This window comes from Triticum urartu, chromosome 7A (assembly GCF_056163025.1).
Source record: "Triticum urartu cultivar PI428250 chromosome 7A, HENAU_Tu73, whole genome shotgun sequence".
Taxonomy (NCBI): Eukaryota; Viridiplantae; Streptophyta; class Magnoliopsida; order Poales; family Poaceae; genus Triticum; species Triticum urartu.
This window is the reverse complement of record NC_141879.1, coordinates 135,179,062-135,193,942: the sequence shown is the minus strand read 5'-3', so window position 1 is coordinate 135,193,942 and position 14,881 is coordinate 135,179,062. Positions and strand designations below refer to the sequence as shown.

The following is a 14,881-nucleotide window of genomic DNA, read 5'->3' as shown; positions in this document are numbered from 1 at the left end:
AGACGGGTCAGGGCTCTGGTGGTCATACATGTGGTGAGATAACTGCGAATTTGACTCAGGATAACTCCAAGCAATGATGAAATTCTTTCAAGTTTCAGACGGGCGGTCAAGAAAGGAGCGGTGATGTTGAGTTCAGGTAACACTTATGTGTGGCACCTAATATATGAGTTGTTTATTTTCACGCAGGTCAGTGATCAGTGTGTGATGGCGTTGACTGGAGCTCTGAAAGTTGGGAGCATATACTAGAGTAAAGAAGAACTTAATTTTGTTCGAGTGTTGACAGTGATCAAGAAAAAAAGGGACTACAAGTTGCAGGTGGAATCACATGGAGTCTTTAGAGTAGCAACGGTACTCACGGGATAAACTCAAGTCCAATGCATATAGAAGTTTCACACAAGGACGAATTCAAGGTGGTGGAGAATATTCGCTAAGGTGGAGTTTGTTAGAGTTGTGTTGAATATTGTGTACAAGGTAGGTTACAGTTGGACTATGAATTGTATTGTGTTTATATAGGATGTGGAGTTGTGTCCAATTAAGAACTTGTATCCTAAGCCTCTCATATATAGCGGGGATAGACACACGATGTAACCTATGGCAACATAATAGCACAGGAACGCAGGGGAAACCGGTGGCATGTGTCGGCGTCCAGGGCGACCTGGTGCGGTATTGTAGCGGTGTCATGGGGAGGAGTGCCCATAGGCCCCAGAGATATAGCCATATCGGTGAATCTCGTCAATAAATCTTGGTGCCATGTTTGTGTGATTGCTTGGTTCTCAAATAATCAACAGTATATCTCAGAGTTATTCTAACATAAACACTACACGTGCGAATCGATTCCGCCGGCCGGAGATGCAAGAGAAACGTACACGAACCCGCTGATCTGATCTAAACATACGCACACAACGTCGGGTCTGATGAGATTAATTTAGTTAATTAGATTATCATCATTAAAGAACAAATCTACCTCTAATACGGAATTACCAATATATCGTAAAGAAAAAAAATTACCAACCAATGCTGACCATTGGATCCACTAAATACTACCCACTATTTTGGGTAGTATGATGCATCCTAAAAAATCTCTAAAATATATGCGCTATTACTCTGTATAATTTTTTAATAGTAATAACAATCCGTTCAGATGTTGTTCATGTATATGTGCAGACACTGTGATAGTTACATTAATAAAATGGTACAGTCGGTCATAAGTCACGAAGTCTTTTCCGTGCAAAGATGTCATATCAAATTAAATTCTAGCAACCTACCTACTGCTAGCAAAAGACAATGTCTGTCCGTGTATATATACGACCGAGGAGGACCGATCAAGTGTCTATGTTTCCTCAATATAGTTCAAAAGGATCACCAGTTTTCTCTCGAATACTTACTGTTAGGAAAACACAATGCAAGAAGAAACCAATGCTACCTTGAGAATACGGGAGTAGGAGACATTCAGGAGAGAATGCTTTGTATGAGTCAGCAGATCTGTTCTTCTTATTGGGTTCCTACAGCATCAGGATCTCCGTTGACTGCCCACTGAAGCGTGTCATCATATGCAGCAAAGAGAAGAAGTCTGCGAACACCACTACCCCTATTCCCCACGACAGAATTGTATGAAAAGGGGAGCCTCGTGCACATGCCTAGTTCAGGCCTTCAAACTGTGGTAAATCAATATGTTCATTCAACGAGATCCATCAGAGCTCGTTTATGAATCATGTATGCGGCGAGCTCGGCCTGCAGGCTATAATGTGGCGAAGAGGTTTCTTGTGTCTTTCTTGTTCACTGAATCTGGCTGTACCCTTTTTTAGGGGAGTGAATCCTGCTACTGTCGAATGACGATTTCTATTTGCAATAACTAGATGGTGGAATTTAATGATGTAATTTTGCAAAAAATAAAATCTAGAAAAAAAATCTGAGAATTTGAGTAGGCCATGGTCATGAATCCTTGCTGACCTTTCGATGCTGGCAGCGAGTGTCATCCTCTTCTTGAAGGTGCCCGGTATCGTTCTCTTTTGTGAAGCCGTCGTCTTGTTTGCTCGCGGTGTCCATGATGGTAGTTTTGTGGATTTTCGTTGCCTTGTTAGTTTGGTTCGGGCTGCGTCCCACGGTGGCGAGTTTAGCCGTGTTATTTTTCTGGTTGGGCTGAGCATTTCATGTCCATCTGTACAGTCGCCATGTGTCACACCTCCCGTGTCCGTGTCATGTGTTGTACCACTCCATGTACTCACTCTTAACTTCTTTTATCAATGGAATGATATGCAAGCTTTAGGGCATCTCCAACAACTGTAACATAGGTGTTGGTAAATTTGCCACCTAGGACATAGTGATGATGTGGCATGTAATAAATGTGAAGAGAGAACAAAGTTGTATGTAAAATAACCAACAACCTTTGCACAAGCTCCAAGGTGAAATAGAAAGCAATCATATTTATTTTTTCATCATCTATTGGATAGCTTAGATACAGCCTATTGGAGTAGTTGTATGATAGCTTGTTGGTTGATGACATGAACATTTTACCAACAAAGCTAACATACAGTCTATTGGAAATGCCCTTACGTATCCCAAAAAAGAAATTAGGCCATGGCCCGGTAGACACATCTCCAACTTCATACATGAAACTCGCACGCCTCCTTGTCGGATCACACCAAGTGTTTTGAGACGTGACATCATGTCGCACCACATGATTGGAACGTGTTTGGTTGTCCACACACCGGTGGTAGGTAAGCTACATAGAAAAAAATCTTTTACTTTGCACCGTGTTTAATTACATGCATTGAGCTCACATGCAGTCTAACACGCCTCACAAAGTAGCATAGAGCATGGCCGAATCAGTGTGATCGGCATTGAGGAGGAACGGCCGAATCGATCATTTCCCCTCAGCTTGCCTCACACAGACCATGCTATGAAAAAGCTACCCTCTTTTTTTTGCGTTAAGATGCATCATCCTTTCACAGTAGTACATGCAAAAGGCCATTAAAACAAAACAAGTGACCATTATGCTTCCAAACTTCATCAACCGTCATGCATGCAATCAAACAATATGTACACATCATTTTTTAGCCCATTTTCATTGTTTCATATTTCGGCGAGCCTGCATCGTTCACCACATACAACCTCTAAAAATGCATGCAGGTAACCAAACACATTCTTGAATCTCTTCACGTGAAAATTTCATCTTAGTTGACATGATTTGTCGCAACGCCTACAAGCATCCCCGTTGTGCCAACAAATCTTTTGCTTTTGTCTGCCATAACCCAAAGCTTTTAGTTCCGTGGACTTCTTCACCTCAAACCTGGTACTCATTGACGCCATGGTTCTTTATACGGCTGACCCTGCGAAAAACTAACCAAGCTTACCACATGCGATGCCATGCAGTCCGTGTATGTCTAGCAAAGCCCAAAGTCCAGCACCCTTCCCGCGTGCAAGTAGCAAAATACCAGGTTGAAAATTGACCAAACTTGCTACTCACGGGAGCTACTCTACTCCTTGATGCTTAGCCAGAACCTCTCGTACTGCGGCCTGGCTGTTCTGCTGCACCCACGCGCACGACCCGATGCAAACTGTTGATGTCGCCCCTGCTCCCTGATGGATGCGTACCAGTGTACCATGATGGATGTGTTTTCCTTCCGCCGAATCGACCTGGCTGCCTCCGTCCACGTCGCACACGAGGACTGTCTTTTGATCCAAAACAAATCTCTGTCCGATCACTTGCCTTTCTCTAACCTGCACGATTCCAATGGCCCGCTGCTCCGAATCGAGCAGTAGCTCGTGCTGCCCGACCGCCGCCTGCACACGTCTCGCTTTGAGTCGCGCCCACCGCTGCAGTTGCACGCGCCGCACGCTTTCGAAACTTGCCGAGATCAGCCTGGATCGCTGCCGCTCCGTGATCCCCTCGTAAAGATTACAACCGCCGACACTGCTGCAGATCGCTCCTGTCAAACTCCAACGACGGTATCTTCCACCTCCACTAGATCAACACCATGCACGGCCTCAAATCAAATCTTGCTTATGATACCATTTGTGCAAAGGTTATTGGTTGATGACATAGACATTTTACCAACCACGAATAGCTTAGATACAATCTATTAGAGTAGTTGTATGATAGCTTGTTGGTTGATGACATGAACATTTTACCAACAAAGCTAACATACAATCTATTGAAGATGCCCTTACGTATTCCCAAAACAGAAATTAGGCCATGGCCCGGTAGACACATCTCCAACTTCATACATGAAACTCGAACGCTTCCTTGTCAGATCACACCAAGTGTTTTGAGACGTGACATCATGTCGCACCACATGATTGGAACGTGTTTGGTTGTCCACACGTTGATGGTAGGTAAGCTATGTAGAAAAAAATTCTTTTACTTTGCACCGTGTTTAATTACATGCATTGAGCTCACATGCAATCTAACACGCCTCACAAAGTAGCATAGAGCATGGCTGAATCAGTGTGATCGGCAATGAGGAGGAACGGCCGAATCGATCATTTCCACTCAGCTTGCCTCACACAGATCATGCTATGAAAAAGCTACCCTTTTTTTTGTGCGTTAAGGTAGTGTTTGGTTCTTTAGTCCTAAGACTTTTTCTAGTCCCCGGGGCTTTTTAAAAAAGACTCTTAAGAAGGTGCTTCTAAGGATTTTTAGCAAAAAGTCTCAAAAAAGTTCCATCCTATTTGGTTTGCTAGGTAATTTTTCTAGTCCCAACATAAAAAAGTCTCTGAAACCAAACACCCCCTAAAATGCATCATCCTTTCACAGTACATGCAAAAGGCCATTAAAACAAAACAAGTGACCATTAATACTTCCAAACTTCATCAACCGTCATGCATGCAACCAAACAATATGTCCACGTCATTTTTTAGGCCGTTTTCATTGTTTCATATCTCAATAAGCCTGCATCGTTCACCACATACGACCTCTAAAAATACATGCAGGTAACCAAACACATCCTTGAATCTCTTCACGTGAGAGAGCCCAAAAGAATTTTCGCAAAAAAAAAAGAGAGAGCCCAAAAGAAGAAAATATCAAGTAGGAGGTGAAGCAAACTAATTTCGTTTTATTACCAGGTTACGTTGAGCAAACAGCCGGCCAGCCAGCCAGCCTACCGGCGCGTGCCTGGCTCCAAAAGAAAATCACACATGCACAGGAAGAATGTGAGCCCGGATTGGAGCTTTGTGTTTTTATCCCAAGCAACCTGTGTTGGTTGCACTATCTAAAGAAAAAATGTTTATTTACAAGAAGCGACAATAAAACTAACATCATATGTTTATGCTTCCATACAAGCAAATTTAAGCTGGAAAAAAGCAAATCATTTTGGTAACATAACTGAACAAAAAAATGTATTCATAACACAGGAGCGAGGTTGGCTCTAGGGGAAAAAAATTGCTGGCCCCGTGTCATCATACTTGGTGACACAGGCGGGTTTCCACGCGGCCACAACTAGTCTCCTCCTTTCCCAGCCACCCGTCGCCACCGTCTGTAGGTACCGCACTAGGCAAAGCCATGGGCTGTTGTAAACGGCGACGGGGCTCCTTCCCCTCCCTCGCTTCCTTTCATTCTATTCCAAATGTGCCGCCGGTCTTTCGCTTCCGTTGGGAGGTGTCGACCTGTGTGTGTGTGGCGGGGGGGGGGGGGGGGGTTGATCATGGACAGCGGGGCCTATGGCCATGTTACCTGGAGCATCACTTGGGAGCGCCCCCATGTTGGTTCCTGCCGAGATTTGGGTCATGACCTGGGTTCTGGTGGCTGTGCCAAGGGGGCTCCAGTCGCAAGTGGAACGTGTGGCCTGGAGTGTGCCGCATGTGGTGCTTCTAGGCATAGATGTGGTGTGGCCCACGCAGCAGCCACACAGTGGTGCTTAACGGCTCTGGCCTGAGGCTCCCGCTCGGGTTGGCCAAATTTCGGCCCGAGGAGGGCCGACTAGCTACCGGATGGAGGTGGTGGGTGTTGCCCCGAGCAGGATGTGGTGGAATGCGGCGGACATGCGTGTGGTGAGTGGTGTGTGTTGGTGGTGGTTTATGCGACTCTGGGAGGGGTTGCCTTGCCGTCAGATCTTTCGGCTTCGATACGGGTGATGCGTCCTTCGGGTTCGTCTGGGCCAAGGCTAGAGGGACTATGCTTGTGACATTCTCGGCGACGGGCCGTTGACAGCCACGGGACGGTGTTCCCTCCCGATTCAGGTGGTGCTGGTTGGGGACGCCGTGTGGGCACCTTCGTCGTCAATCCGCCATGATTAGGTGGCTGATGTCGAGTAATGACCAGAAAGAGGCGCCTTCCTACTCTTCCTTTCGTGGTTGACGAGTTGCCAATGTGGGCAGTGGGCAGAGTCTCAGGGTCTTGGATGTCGGGGCGGCGACCCTGGTGGTAGGATGCGCATTTGGCTCTGGGGCGGAGAATGTTAAAGTGGTGTCGACTGCGTTCTTTGGCCAATGGAGATAGGCATTATGATGTTCATGGCGTGTAGTGGTTAACGTTGATGATCACATTGCCGCCGTAAACATCATAATGCCTATCTTTAGAATCTAAGAGGGTGTTTGGATCACTAGTGACTAGAGACTAGAGACTAGTAATAGTCACTTTTAGTCAGTAAACCTCCAAACACCCCTGACTAATGGATGACTAAAACTAGTGTAGTCCCTAGTCACCCCACCCCCAACTAAAAGTGACTAACGTCTCTCCTCTAATTAATTGGCAGGCCCATCCTGTTGTGGGCATAAGGGAGAGAAGAGAGATAAATGGAAGGAAGAGAGAAGAATTTAATACTGAGACATTTAATGCTGACTAGTAGTAGTCACCTCTAAGATCTGTGTGTCATGTTTCGATGATCTTACCCACCCATGGTAAATGATACACGGACACAAATTGAACTTGTATTCTGGAATCAAGCAGCGTCGATATAGCAGAAACGTGATTTCCACCTCACAATCACCAGTTGCTTTTCTTTTTACTCCGGCCTATGCATCATCAGCAGTACAGGCATTATTATTTCCCAGTAGCTAGATCTCCAAATCAGAATCAGATACAGGTGAACTTGAGGTCTAAAGCTTGAAGGCCTTCTCCACGCTCTCCCTCCGCGCGCCGACGGTCTTGTACACGCGCATGAACTCGTCGAAAGTGACAGTGCGGTAGCGCGGCGGGTTGCCCTCGCCGACGAGCTCCTCCGCGGGGCCGATGGGGATGTCCGCGGCCGGCATGAGGAACGTCGCCACCGACGTTCGTGCCAGCGCCCCGTTGGTCATCGCCCGGTGCTCGATGCTCTTCAGAACCCCGTTGGTCGCAATCTGCATCAACATCAAGAAATGAACTATCAGTCAGCCTGGTGATAATTTGTGTTGATCGATCGACGACCCCACATTGAAAAATGAGCAATCTGAGGCAAAGGGGGAAGTGATCAATGGATGGATGCCTCGAGCAGGTGGCCGAAGTTGACGACGAAGGCGTTGGGCACGGACTCGACGTTGATCCAGTCGCCCTTGTAGGAGACCTGGAGGCCCGGAACGGTGCTCTGGAGCAGGAGAGTGATGAGGTTCCGGTCGCAGTGGGGCGGCAGGCCCAGCGTCAGGCCCGGCGCAGGGCACGGCGGGTAGTGGTTGACGTTGATGATCACGTCGCCGCCGGTGAGGTCCCCTTCGAAGTAGTCCGGCCGGAGCCCCATGCCCTCGCACAGCAGCCGCAGCAGCTCCATCCCCACGGCCCTCGTCGGCTCCACGAACTTCTCAACCACCTCGCTGCAGCGCACTCGAGATTCAACACCAAAATTAGTCAAATCAAAAAGAAAAAATTAAATAAATAATCGGGTATCATATGATATGATTGAGTTGGCATCGTGAATTTACCGGAGCTTTTGCGGCTTGTCGGGCCAGTTGTTCTTGGTGTCGCCGACGGGCGAGCCGCAAGCGAGGCGGAGGCAGTCCCGCCAGTACTTCTCGCCACCGAGCTCGTAGGTGGTGCTGGAGAAGAGACGGTTGGGCTTGTCCGTGTCCTCCGAGTAGAAGGCCACCTTATCCTCCGCAGGGAGCCGGAAGAACTCCTCGCACGCCGCCTCCATGTCCCGTATCGCCTCCGCAGAGATGCCGTGGTTGACCACCTGCACCCATCACCGCGCGGCGGTCAGCCGGTCCGGTGCTTTGACAACGAAACATCGAGAGATGAAGTATCTAACTAAAAGGGGGCTGTGATTTCGCACTGACCTGGAAGAACCCGAGCTCCTTGCCGGCGTCGAGGACGGCGCGGCGGACCTCGTCGCGGCCGCGAGAGAGGTCGATGACCGGGAGGGAGACGGCCTGAGTGGAGGCCGGCGGGCGCTGATCGGGCGGGAAGACGAAGCAGTCCGGGAGCGTCGCGTGGGTCGGGACCGAGGAGAGGAGGTTCGCCATGGCTCTGCTCTGCTTGATCTGGAAATCTTGGGGAGACGAGACCGGTAGGTGAGCAGGTCCGGTGAGCAGGGGAGCACAGGAGCTCGGGAGAGGAGACAAATGCGAATATATCCGACATGCTTCACGGACATCCCAAAGCTTAAAGGTGTGGCCCTCTTTTTCGGCCCACGAGCCGGCCAGCCCATGCTCCACACGACGAGTCCGTTCGGACAGTACGAGTCGGATTGGTACAATACGAGACGACGGCGAAATCGCTGATTATGGCGTAACTTTCGGACGCGGAGTAACTGGTCTCGAGCTCATATGCTCTCGATATTCTGGGCGTTCGCTTAATGCATAGGGATATGGGCCAATTCTTTATATAGTTCGTTTTGAAGTGCTGGTAATTGCGCACTGTGCGGGAATACGTATGTGCCAGGGCGAGGGGTGGGCCAGCTGCTTGGCGGCCGTCTCCGGATGACGGGCTGAGCCGTGGCCCAGGATCGTTTTTGTTTGTCTGATCCGTGGCTCAGATATCGCTTTCCGTCAGGGCGGCAGCCTCGAAACGAATGCAGACGCAGACTATTCTTCCCCAACGCAGCCGCCATTTTCGGTATCTGATGAGGGAGAGAGGGAGGAAGTTGGAGAACAGGCGACCAACGCTAACGGAGTTCCCTATGCAGCCAATCAGAAGGTATGATAGCGATTTTTTGCAAACTTTGCGTGCGATTTGAAGAGCGGAGCTCAGAGGGTTGGGGTTTATTTGCTTTCTGTGCCACAGATCCACGCTGATTGAGGAGGTAGGAGAGAGTCTGCTGCCGGAAGGTTCGCCGGTGGATGGTGGTGGAGGTGCTGTTTCTGGTCAACACGAGTGTGAGCGGCGATGGGCGGATCTGCATGGCATCTCTGCACCGGTGGCGATGAGCGAAGATGGGCGAATCTGCAGTATGGCAGCAGTGTGAAGGGACAAGTCGCTTCCATATTCTGAGCTCCATACGGGGAAGATGAATCCCCAGACTCCGTGTTGGAGTAAGAGGTTAGGGGAACTAAATTTAAAATTTGATCTATGCTATGAAGAATTTCAGTAAACGTATTTTCAGGCTGTTTGTGGCCGTGCAGTGTTGGCTGAATTTTTGGCATGGCAGTAATCCATAGTCTGATATGCATTAGTGTGAGGACTTATGTTTTAAGCGGTTAATCTAATCTAATTAGTCTTTATGTGAGTTAGTAGTTTGAACTGCAACTAGATGGGCAGTGTATCAATTTGGTTGATACAAATCATATATAATCCCTTTCAGGTTGAGAATTGGTGCCGCTGCTCCTAGCAGGACACCCCAAACCGCATTGTTTGTGTAAAACCCGGCTGAAAATGTTACTCCGGTGTTGGGTACTACTTTAACTTGCTGGGTGAAGCATATGAGGTGAGCCTTGGATCAAGTTCCTTGATTTCTGTCTGATCTGTGGCTTGGAAAGGTCGCTTTCCGTCAAAGGGTGGTAGGCGTGGATTGAATACAGGGCGAGTTTGTTCTTCTCTGACGCAGACATCATTTTGAAACTTCAGAAGCACGGGAGGGAGGGAGTGGAAGAACAGGCGACCAACGGCGATGGCTTTCCTGATGTTCCGGCGGTTAAGCTTTTGTGATTTGTCTCTCCTAGATCCACTTTGATTGAGGAGGTAAGCAACGGCACCAACCAGATCACTGAGATCAGATATGATAAGATGAGATGTACATGCACTGGGGTTAGATGTAGATAGATCATAGATCCATGGTCCTGTCAGCTCTTCACCAAATGCATGCACTGCTGTACCAGTAGTATTTGGTGGAATTCATGTACACTGTTACTTGTTTTCTGAGAAAAGAAGAATGAGAAATAGTACATGCCTGTTGTATCCCCTTTTTGTGTGTATAAATGTTGTCCAATTTTCAGAGGATATCTGCAGTTTGTGCCAGTTAGCTAGCTTTGTTCATATGCTTTTATTTGTTCAGTACAGGAATGCTAGTTACTTCCGCTAGCTGTTTGGTTTCAGTTTAGTTTGCACCGCCAGATGAATCTACTAATGGTGAGTAAAAACAAATAAGAAAAACACGGGACTCATCTTAATTAGGAGACACATATCATCTAGAGATTTCCTACCAGGTCCAAGTGTGTTGCGCTCTAATTGAACTCATGGTTAGGTATTGCTAACTGACCATGGAGGCCTTCTTTGTTTGCCGCTGCAGATTCCAAAACTGTGAAATAGGAAGATAGATTTCTCCAGTGCTCTCTATCTTCAGCAAATTTACTATAGGCGCACATATTGTACTGTTTCACAAATATGCCATGCCATGCTACAGTGTTTTATGATCTCTATCATTCACATGAAAATCTGTTTACTATGCATTCACGCCATATATAAGTACAAATCATGTTGCATTGGCTGGTTAACCCCTCGATCTGTTTGTCCCTGCCTGCATTTTCTCACATTGTTTGTGTATGATGAAGGCACCAAATAAGATTCTTGCAATAGTTTGTCAAAATACAGCTCTGTATAGCAGAGATAGCACCACCAGCTAAACGCCTTCTTCATAGCTCTCATCTGAATCTTTTCATTTTATTTGATGCATTTTGGACCCTATAGTTGAATGAGGCTAGAGGTGACATGTCATTTTAGAATAAATCAATTTTGACTGATAGTTGACACTGTAGTTTATGTTCTATTTGCAGTGGATTTCAAGATACGAGTCATGATAGTGTAAATTATTGCTGACTTACTGTACACTCTAGCATGCTCCTATTATAGTTTTAGAAAGCTATGATATTTACTTTCTAATTATGTTACCCACTTCTTATTAGTTTTCATCAAGTTTTCTATCTTCACCGACATGTTTCTATTTAATTTCAGTTGAGTTATTAAGAAAGCCCAAAGAATATCGTTGTGAAGATTCCGGCGTAGATGATAATTCAAACAAGTTGTGAAGCTGGTGCTGGAGAAATGTCATTGTGAAGCTCATCCTTTTGTTGTGTTTGTCAATGGTTGCTGGGACACCTTGTGTGAGGTCAAACTAATCTTCGACTTGAAACTTGGGCACCTTGCACTCTGTTTCTCAACTTACCACTGTTGAGCAATGCTTAATGTACTCATCTCTTTAAATATAGAGCAGTGCTACCTTTTCTGAGCACGCATATGATTCTGTAGCTATATGAGGTTGTCAGCGTGAGTAGGCAGCTTAAATACATAGCTGCAGAATTTATGGGACGGATGTTAAATTGTGCAGCAACAAGATTTGCGTTTGAGTTTGCCTGAATCAGATGGGGGCGGCGGCTGGCGAGAATCTTGCGTGGAGCGTGGGAGGTGGGGCACTAAATGGGGCGAGTCAGACAGTCGCCGTTAGAGTACGACGTCTGAGCCGTGGACCAGAACATGTCGACGCTTCTGAGCCTTCACGTGTCCAGCGGCGGGCGTCACATTAATTAGGATGGTGCTGTGGGCCAGGAACTGAAATAAGGACGAACATACTAGTTGAAATACACTGCCAGATACATGGGCAAGTGCGAATCTGGAGGCAAACGAGCGATGGGGATAGCGAGTGCATCTGAGCTCGAGCTCAGAATAGCACTTTCGGTAACTTTCGCAAAAGTTATCAGGTCTTTTTTTATGGCGACAAGTGTCACATTTCGTAGTATATGTTATTAGTTGTCGTAATTTGAGAGTTTTAATGAAAAAATTCAACACAAAGAGAGATAAGTTGTTTTGTGTGGAAAAAAGTCCATTTTACTACCCTGAACAAAGTTGGTGGTTCACATTACCCCCTGATCTTTATTTCGGTTCCCTTTACCCCCTGAACAATCCCAAACCGGACAAAAGACCCCCTTGGGTGGTTTGTCTCAACATGCAGCTGATGTGGCGCTAGTCAATGGTGGTTTTGACCTGCGGGTGGGGCCACGAGGATTAACTTAAGTGAAACAGGAAATTAGCCCATGGTTAACTAGGAAATGGGACCCGCTTGGCAGTGACTCAGGGGGCGCTCGGTGAGGAAATTAGCCCTCGAGGCGGCGCTTGATGTCGAGCAGGTCGCGGCGGAGGTTGTCGTTAGTGGGGAACCGCGCGTCGATGGCCAGGAACTCATGGGCTGCGGTGGCGGCGGCCGCGAGGTCGTTGGCTGCCAGGGCGCGGCGCGCAGCGTCGAGCGCGCGGGAACAGTCGAGTGCGGCCTCGACACGGGCCAGGGCGGACTCGGCGCGCGAGTGCGCCGCATCGAGGTGGCGGATGCGGGAGGAGAGCACCTCGGTGAGCGCGGCGGTGGAGGAGGATGACTCCCTGAGCGCGGTGGCGTCGGAGGCGGCGAGCGGGAGGAACGGCGGGGCAGAGCGGAGCAGGGAGGCGGCCGCACGGTCGAGGTTGGGGCGGTGGGCAAGGAGCGCGTTGAGGCGAGCGTCGAGGGCGCGCTGGTAGGCGACACACTCGTGGAGCAGGCGGGTTGCGACGCCGACGTCGGTGAGGTCGTGGAGGGCGGCGAGGGAGGCCGGGTCGCCGAAGTCCAGGGACAGGCGGCGTTGGCAGACGCGTTGGCCGCCGCGGATGAGTCCGGGCGAGGGGAACGCGGGGTGGGCCCGGCGGACGGCACGGCCATGGATGCCGGGGCAGGGTGGATCAAAGTGAGTTCAGATGTGCGGGAAGGGAGAGGGAAGAGAAGGGAGAAAGAAGAAGCAGGGCGTCAGGGCAGCAGCTTGGAACTCTGACGGTCGCCGGCATCATCCAGATGAGGCGGGGTCGCGCGCGGTGCTCGGGATGGAGGCAGCTGCGATGGGAGGCTCGGGAGGAGCTCCTCTGTCTCAACCCAGCGTGACGAGGGAGACTCGCCTGCAGGTCAAAACCGCCCATTGACCATTGCCACGTCAGCAATCAGTCAAGTCAAACCACCTAGGGACTGGTTTTGTCCGGTATGAGATTGTTCATGGTGTAAAAAGAACCGAAATAAAGATCAGGATTTTATGTGAACCACCAACTTTGTTCAGGGTAGTAAAATGGACTTTTTTTCTTTTGTGTGCAACTAACTGGAGGTTACCCCTTGTGGAGGCTTTCAGAGGACATTTTTTGGTGCTCTGGGAGCACGCTAAGGCCTTGTACAATGGAAGGTGCTTAGAGAGATGCTTAGAAAAATAAATCGGATTTTTCTGAAGCACCGATGCCTATTTCTACAGGAAATACGCTTAGTTAAGCGTCTATCTTGTACAAATAAGCACCAGTGCTTAAGAAAAGTCTGGTTTATTTCTCTAAGCACCTTCTCTAAGCATCTCCCATTGTACAAGGCCTAAGTGTGCTCTGTATGGATTTCGTTCTTTTTCTTTCGCATTTTAGATAGTTTTTCCTGGTTCTTTTGGCTTTTTGATATTTGCTCGGTTTTTTCCATGTTCTGGAGAGAAAAATAATGGCCTTTTTTGCGAAAAATTTTGTGCTTGCGTGAGAGGCGTAGAAAAGGGAAAAAATTGTGCTTTATGGAGGCACATATTTGTTTTCGTAAGAAGCACATCTATGCTCCTCTGAAAAGGGAAAATCGATGCTTTCATGAGAGACACTAATTTATTTCTCGTGGAGGCACAAATTTGTCTTCATGAAAAGCTATGCTTTCACAAGAAGCACATATTTGCTTCTCGTGTAGGCAGAAATTCGCTTCCGCAAGAAGTGCTTCTCATAAATGAAAAAAGTTGCTTCTAGCACTGTCTTTTTCCAAGTTTTTTGTGAATTTTATCATGAAAAAAGTTTGCAAAATCTATTAACATTAGATCTAATTTAGAATATCTCGACGTGAGGTATCCAACAATGAAAACGGTTAGCGATTTGGACCACGATTCAAGAGATAAAATGTTTTGAATAAATGAGTCTACGAAAAAAAAAGGAAAAAAACTTTCAGATTCCGAGAAGTGACATATGAAGTGCGCTACTTATCAGCGCCTAAGAAGGTGAGAGTCACCTTTACAAGGAGTAACTCTTAATTAATAATTTCGTTCCTTTTCTTTTAGAAACAAGGTTCACCCCTAGCGTTGTATGGTTATGATGCCAACTCCCGGTCCATGCGGTCCACCAAAAACCAGCCACCAGCTTCATGGGCGAGATTGGTGCAGCACCTAGGTCAGGCATGTTGCTATTTAGGCCTTGCAAGGCCGTGCACGTGAGGTATCGGGCGTGCCTATACCTCGCTCAACGCCATACTAGGCCGCCCAGTGTGTCGCAGGCCATTACCTCGTTTTTCTTTCACATTCATTGTTTACAATTTTTGCTTTATTTTTTTGAAAACAAATGTGAACAATGCATGTAAAAATTGTCAAATATGTATAGAAACCATGTTTCTCATGTATACAAAAAAATATATACAATGTGCATGTTTTTTTATCATGTATTTAAAATTATTAATTAAGTGTTTGACAAATTTTAATAATATATTTAAAATGTTAATCAAGCACTTGTTAAATGTTAAATGCGTATATATAAAAAATTATGTCATGTATATAAAGAATATATATATATATATATATATATATATATATA

General features: G+C 47.2%; 1 protein-coding gene and 1 long non-coding RNA gene across 2 annotated transcripts; one reads left to right on the top strand and one right to left on the bottom strand.

Moving 5' to 3' along the window:
* Window positions 1–6,851: 6,851 nt before the first annotated feature.
* Window positions 6,852–8,483, bottom strand: LOC125520118 (2'-deoxymugineic-acid 2'-dioxygenase). Its single transcript, XM_048684943.2, has 4 exons — window positions 8,188–8,483; window positions 7,834–8,084; window positions 7,404–7,725; window positions 6,852–7,278 (listed from the first exon to the last, which is right to left on the bottom strand). Exons 1-4 carry the CDS (start codon window positions 8,371–8,373, stop codon window positions 7,036–7,038), a joined length of 1,002 nt encoding a protein of 333 aa, XP_048540900.1. The 5' UTR covers window positions 8,374–8,483; the 3' UTR covers window positions 6,852–7,035.
* A 404-nt stretch (window positions 8,484–8,887) lies between these two features.
* LOC125524013 (uncharacterized) lies at window positions 8,888–11,517 on the top strand. The gene is made up of 5 exons (XR_015611282.1): window positions 8,888–9,046; window positions 9,134–9,388; window positions 9,651–9,773; window positions 9,914–10,027; window positions 11,237–11,517. It is a non-coding gene; the product is annotated as an uncharacterized LOC125524013 (long non-coding RNA).
* The last annotated feature ends 3,364 nt before the right edge of the window (window positions 11,518–14,881 follow it).